This window comes from Physeter macrocephalus, chromosome 16 (assembly GCF_002837175.3).
Source record: "Physeter macrocephalus isolate SW-GA chromosome 16, ASM283717v5, whole genome shotgun sequence".
NCBI lineage: Eukaryota > Metazoa > Chordata > Mammalia > Artiodactyla > Physeteridae > Physeter > Physeter macrocephalus.
The window spans coordinates 98,366,802-98,373,699 of record NC_041229.1 but is presented as its reverse complement, the minus strand read 5'-3'; the positions used below and the strand labels follow the sequence as shown (position 1 = coordinate 98,373,699).

The window sequence follows — 6,898 nt, the reverse complement described above, 5'->3', positions numbered from 1 at the left end:
CAATTTCTTTTTCCCACCTACCTCCTCCCTCTCTCTGTCTCTACTCTTTCTTCATTCTCTATCTCTGTTTCTCTTTTGCTGTCTCTGTCTCTATTTCTGTCTTCTCACTGTCTCTCTGTCTCTCTCTGTCTCTTTCTGTCTCTCTCTCTCTCTCTCTCTCTCTCATGCATTTTCCACCATTTCCCCTCCCAACCCCCAGCCCCCTTCACTGAGGGCTCTCCACGTGTGCCAGGCGTCTTACAGATGAGATCTCACTTTCCATCCCAACCACCTGGCACTGCCTCCTTTGGACTTCTGGAGAAACTCTGGTTAAGAACGTGGGCTTTGGAGTTGGACAGAGGCAGCTGGCTCCGGGCCTTGTTCTTCCATGTACTCGCTGTGTAACCTTGGTCAAGGTACCTGACCAAACTCTCCGAGCCTCCACTCCCTTATTAGCAAAATGAGGTGAAAATGCCCCTCTCAGAGGGCTGCAATGGTTCAAGGAGAGAATGGTGGTGAAACGTTACTCTCTGTTCTACTACGGAGATTGCTTTGGAGTCATCTGCAAACATCATGAGTACTTGGAGGTCTTTGTGGAAGATGGTGACCACCTGAGGACTGAATGGATGCTCATGTGATACTGAATGAGTGAATGAATGAATGAGTCAATAGCAGATGATAAATGAATGAAGGGGCAAATGAATGAATGAGTGATAGGTCTACTTCCATGGGAAGAAATGTTGGTATTTCTCCCCTAGACCTGTGCTCTGGGCTCCAACATGTGTGCCCACTGATTCCACGGCTTTCAGAGCACAAAAGCTTAGCTGCTCCCTGTCCCTTTATTTCCTCTGTCTTCCCTGTTCTCACTCCGGTCCTGTCCCTTCTCTGGTGTCTATTTTCTCCATCTTCTCGCCCCCCGCCCCCAGCTTCCTCTCCAGTTTCCCACTCGACTCCTTTTAGGTCCCCTTCTCCCCACTGCTCCCCTCAGCCTACTCGTCCCACTTCCCACCATGACATTCGCAAACTAGGGGTCCCTCCCTCATCCCAAGACACTAGTGTGAGAAAAGGCTTCAGACACAATAGTTACACACACACACACAAAGATTTATTCGATGAACCGCAGTGACTAACAAGGTCAAAAAATAGCATAGACATTCCAAAGAAGGGGCAAGTGGGGCAGCCGGCAGCCTCCTCCACCATCTGTCCAGGATCACCGATGGGGCCTCGGGGGGCACCCTCTTCCCTTCTGGGAGCTTCCTCCAGCCTTGACTGGATGCTTTGGGCACAGCCCTGGACTGAGAAAGTGAGTCTGTGGAAGATTCTGGCCTGAGATGGGAAGAATAAGCTTCAGGCCCTTCCCTTCTTCCCCTCCCTCCGCTCCCAGAGCTGGCGCCATCCCATCCAAGGTCAAGATGTCCACTGACATCAAGCTGGGCTCTTCCTGCCTCCACGGCTCATGTCTTGTCCTTCACGTCCAGAGTCCTCCAAGAACAAAACCCGGAACATACACGCCCTGCCCTCAGTGCACAAAGGCCCCACAAGCACCTTCATCCTCAAAGCCTCTCTGGCGGTGTGGCTGCCCTGCCACCAGTCTTGCCTGCTCCAGTCCCTGTTACCAGCCCCCCAAGAAGCCAAGCGGTCTGATCCTGACGGCAGGTGAGAAACAAAACCCACCCAGTGCTTTCCACCACACGGCAAGCAGGTGTCCCCCTTTAGGAACAGGACTACTGACCCTGGAAAAATAAAGAGTGATGAAGGAGATGCTTATACATTCAAAGCAAGGTTGGCAGGCTTGGGAAAGGGGTCAAGGGAAGCTCCCGTTGCCTAGTTCCCTAGTTCCCTAGAACTAGGGACAGCGGTACAGGGACCCAGAGCACAAGACTTCGCCAAGCTTTGGGCGCCAGCTGCTTTGGGAAGGGATTTCCCTACAGGAAGCCTGGGCACGAACACAGACTTCTCTCTTAAAGGGCGGACCAGCCGTCAGAGCCCCCAAATCCAGTGGGGGTGCACTCATTTTTATTCTAAATTGCCTCAGCCTGTCCCTTCTTCCCTCAGGGATATTGGGTGGAGAGCAGAGATCTGGAGAGTGGGGGGGGGGGGGGTGAGTTCATCCAAGTGACAAGTCACACAGGCACACCGCTCCTCATGTGCTGCTCATCCTTGTTTACACATACGTACACGCGCAAAGCAAGCGTCCCACCCCCACCCCCACCCAAGTGACCCTTGGCACCCGTTCACACCAGTGCCCAAGAAAAACATCCTGGAGATGTCGGGGTGGGATGGAGAGACAGGGAGCGACCCGCAGCTCACGGTCCTGGAGGAGGTTGGAGGGATGGGGATTTGGTGGCGGGGGGACCCCAAGCAGCATTTAGACTACATGCAGACTCCCCCTCTTTCTCCATCTTCCCTTCCCAGGTCATGTGGAGAGTGGGGGGGGGGGGTGAGTTCATCCAAGTGACAAGTCACACAGGCACACCGCTCCTCATGTGCTGCTCATCCTTGTTTACACATACGTACACGCGCAAAGCAAGCGTCCCACCCCCACCCCCACCCAAGTGACCCTTGGCACCCGTTCACACCAGTGCCCAAGAAAAACATCCTGGAGATGTCGGGGTGGGATGGAGAGACAGGGAGCGACCTGCAGCTCACGGTCCTGGAGGAGGTTGGAGGGATGGGGATTTGGTGGCGGGGGGACCCCAAGCAGCATTTAGACTACATGCAGACTCCCCCTCTTTCTCCATCTTCCCTTCCCAGGTCCCCATATCCACATCACGAAACCAAGAAGCCTGCTGCTTCATCAACCCCACTGCCTTCCAGTCCCCGCAGAAAACAGAGGATGCACAAAAGGGTCGAAGGAAACCTGCAGGAAGCATATCTAGTTGGCATCATGGAGGGGCTGCAGGAAGGGAGGCCCCCTTCATGGATGGCTCGACCTCCAGTGCCTGAAATGACAGCAAACCGCTCCAATGTGGACGGAGGCTCTGGAGCCCCCAGCTGCAGAGACAGGAGCAGTGATTTTGCTGCTACCCAGCCCGCCTCCTGCCCGGCCCACTCCCATTCCCCCCATTCCCGCCCGGGGCACCCGGGGAACAGGGCAAAGAGCTTGAACGGGGGCAGTGTTTGCAGGCTTCAGGATTCTTAACCCTTAGGAGCCCTTCAGAACAAAGAAGTAAAAATGGAAAGGAGGGACTGAACGAGGAAGCCGCGATGGGAGAGGGACTGGGCGCCAGGAGGTGAGGATTCTGAGTGAAAATGGCAGACGGAAAGGGGGAAACACGGGGAGGAAGAGGGGCAAGAAACCTAAAAGGAGATGGCGGGAGGAAAAAAGCTGGAGCTCCAAGAAAAATGCTGGGGGCAAACGAACGTTTACCGAGCCAGGACACACCTCATTTTAGTTTCTCCATTTTATACACGCAGAGAAACTGAGTCTCAGAGAGTTTAAGAGACTGGGGCAAGGTCAGTCTCACAGAGACGGAGCGGCCGAGCCCGGGTCTGCAGGGCTCCGTCTCTCTCCACTAAACCACCCACCTCTGAACCAGAGCGAAGGGAAAAGGAGGACAAGACGCAGGCAGGAGGCAGGGAGCAGGGAAAGGAGTCAAGTGCAAGAGAGGAGGTGCCCCCGGCTACCCGGCCTTCAGAGAGCAAAGGGCAAAGGCCGGGGCCGGGCGGAGGGCACCAGGCGCCCGCCATCTCAGCCCTAGTCAACCACGAGGGTCTCTTGGCTGTAGGGGATGGATTTCTCCTGCGTCGGCTCTCCGCCCTTCCCGCTGCCGGGGCCGGGCCCCTGGCTGTGCCCCGAAGAGTAGCTGGCCGACTTCTCCCCGCCGCTGCCGTGGGAGGCTCCCGCGCACCTGCTCCGCCCCCAGCAGAGCACGGAGGCGCAGGCCTGGCGGAAGCGCAGGTCGAAGAAGGCGTAGAGGAAAGGGTTGAGGCAGCTGTTGACGTAGCTGATGCAGGTGCAGTAGGGGAAGACGTTCAGGAGGAAGATGTCGAAGTCACAGGGCCAGCGCAGCAGGCTGCCCAGCATGTAGAGCGTCTTCACCAGGTGGTAGGGCATCCAGCACAGGGCGAAGGTCACCACCAGCACCACGATGATGCCCAGGAGCCGGCGCCGCTTCCGCAGGCCCTCGACGCGCTCCTTGCGGAAGTGGCCGGCGATGGTCTGGGCGATGAAGAAATAGCAGGTCAGCATGACGGCGAAGGGGACCACGAAGCCCACGGCGGTGGACGAGACGCCCAGGCCCACCTCCCAGGCCCACTCGGAGCTCGGGCCGGCCACCGTGGAGTAGTCCATGTAGCACTGCGCCCTGGTGCTGTTCTCCGCGTGCAGGATGGCGCCCGTGGAGCGGAACACCATGACCGGCATGGCCAGCAGGGCGGCCAGCGCCCACAGGACGGCCGTGGCCGCGGCCCCGCTGACCCGCAGCCTCAGCCGAGCGCTGGCCACGGGCCTCACGATGGCCAGGTAGCGGTCGAAGCTGAGGCCCGTGAGGCAGAAGACGCTGGCGTACATGTTGACGAAGATGAGATAGCTGCTGAGCTTGCAGGCGAAGGCACCGAAGGGCCAGTCGTAGTCCCGGTACGTGTAGGTGGCCCACAGCGGCAGGGTCACCACGAAAGTCAGGTCGGCCACCGCCAGGCTGGCGATGAAGACGTCGGCCGAGCGCCTCTTCTCGCGGCTGCTCCGAGACACGGTCCAGAGCACCAGGCCGTTGCCCGTGGTGCCCAGCAGGAAGACCAGCATGTAGATGGCAGGGATGAGGGCCCCCGACGACGTCCAGTCTGCGTACTCGCACTCAGACTGGTTGTCTACCCCGTAGTAGTTGTCGAAATCGCCGCCTTCCTCCATGCTGGGGAGCGAAGCCGGGCAGGGGGTGCCGGGGGTACCAGCTCCGTGGCTGTGTCGCGCCGACTCAGCAAGTGCCCTCAGCTGCTGGCTGGAGCCTCAGAGGGCAGGCGGGAAGGGCTGGAGGGGTCCAGAGCCCTTCCTGGCAGCAGGAGGAGCTGCCTCTGGCTCCTCTGGACCCCGAAGGATGCCTCCGTCCTGCAGGCTTCCCTCCACCCACTCCCGCCCTGCCCCAGCCTCAGCTCAGACACTTCCTCGCGCCCTCCTGAGTCTCTGTCTCCTCCTCGGCTGTCCCCTCCTCCTCCCACCTCCAGACCAGCCCCTCACTTGTGAGTCTTAGGATCTTGAAGTTACAGCCCACTTTTTTTTTTTTCCTTCTCCTCCCTGGGCAAGTGGACCAGATTGACCCCTGCAGTGCTGGGCAGAATGTTATCTGTGGTTTGCAGCCTGCTCTCCTCCTGGCCCAGTTTCTCTCCCTCCGGTTTCCTCTGGTGTTTGGAGAAGCCCTCCTCAGTCCTCTGCACCCTCCTGTTCTCACCCCCTCCCAGCCGCTCTAAATGGGGCAAATTATGCAGATTGAAACCCAGCCTGAGCTGGAGTCGGGGAGGGTAGGGGGCGAGGAGGGTGTGAGATTTCGCAGGATGGTCTGAGCCTCTGGCATGCCCTCCTGGTAGGCCGGTCTGTCTCCTCCGTCCTCCCCTCCTCCCCTCCTCCCCTCCCGCCCTCCCAGCCCCACCCCGAGCAGACTTCACTCTATCCGTCCCCTCACATCCTCCTCCTTTACACCTCGGCTTTGACCCTCTCTCTGTGGGGATGTTTGTGGTCTACAGACCCAGTTATAGAGGGATTTCTCCACGATTCATAAGCTGTTGGCAGATTGCAGTTTTCAGATGGCACAGGAAGTTTTAGAGGGTCGAGGAGAGAGTCACAGAAGGAAAAAAACCTCAGACTAAAGTATCTCTAATCAAGCCGTTAAATCTATGGGGAAACGGAGGCTGAACAAGGTAAATGTCTTGCCCAAGTTCACAGGATAAATTTTGTTTTGCTTTTGTTGTTTGCTTTTCTTCTTCTCCAAGCATCTAACTCAGTGCCTGGCAGGTAGTAGGTGGTCCCTAAACGGTTGTAGAGTGCATAAGTAAGTGGATGGATGAATTAGGGAGTGAGTGAAAAGAGGAGGCTCTATATAGAAGAACGAGTGTTTGAATTACTATGCAGTGAAAACAAGGATACATTTCGGTCCCTGAGTTCTTACTGCCCTACATAGACCAGGCAGGGCATGTGGGGGTCAGGAAGTCATAACTGAAGGAAGAGGCAGAAAAAGGGGTAGCCATTTAGTAGATGCTGTGGGCACAAGCCCATGGAAACTGACTTTGCCCTGTCTCTTGGCCTCTCCAGGACCTCTGGGCAGGAAGGAGAGAATGAGGCACAAGATAAGGTTAAAAATATGCACCCCTGAGAGTGGAGAAGGCCATCTAAAGTTGGGCAAGAGTGAGATGAAGGAAAATCCGGAGATGAGTCTTGGCCACATTCAAAGCAAAAGGCTTACAGAATTAGAATCTGTTATCTCAAGCAAGAGTTAGTCAGAAAATCTTCTCCAGAGGTCTTAAGACAGGGACCCCAAACTCAAATACTCACAAGGACCCGGCTGAGAATGTATCTGGGTAAAACAACCAGATTGAGACAATAGGGAGTGGTGGAGGCTGGCAAGAGGAGGAAGCGTACTCTATCCAGAGGAAGACTCCCGGGCTCCAGTCTCCGCTTGCCGCACAGAAATGTGGAACCGACCATGACCATGCCTTCTGGTTTTTCAACATAATTTCAAATTCCAGATTTTATGAGAAATTTCCAGATTTGTAACTTTGGGGAATTAATTCCATTTTTTTTTTTTTAATAAGAGGGCAAGACAAGTAAAACATGTCCCCAGGCCATGTGCTCTTTGAACGGGAGCTTACCCAGAATCGAAGGAGGCAGAAAAACAGGAAGGATAGGCCGGGAGGAAGAAACATAAAATGCAAAGATAGGGAAATGAAAACAAGCACGGCCAAAGCCTCAGGGTGTACTGGGGAGATGCAA

The 6,898-nt window shown here is 56.1% G+C and overlaps 1 protein-coding gene across 1 annotated transcript; it reads right to left on the bottom strand.

Moving 5' to 3' along the window:
• Positions 1-3,572: 3,572 nt before the first annotated feature.
• Positions 3,573-4,905, bottom strand: APLNR (apelin receptor). The gene has a single exon (XM_007124378.3). It carries the CDS (start codon positions 4,826-4,828, stop codon positions 3,677-3,679), a length of 1,152 nt encoding a protein of 383 aa, XP_007124440.1. The 5' UTR covers positions 4,829-4,905; the 3' UTR covers positions 3,573-3,676.
• Between the last annotated feature and the right edge of the window lie 1,993 nt (positions 4,906-6,898).

What these genes read in the sequence shown, in the direction of transcription:
- APLNR (XM_007124378.3), bottom strand. Translation starts at nt 4,828, where the DNA reads ATGGAGGAAGGCGGCGATTTCGACAACTACTACGGGGTAGACAACCAG.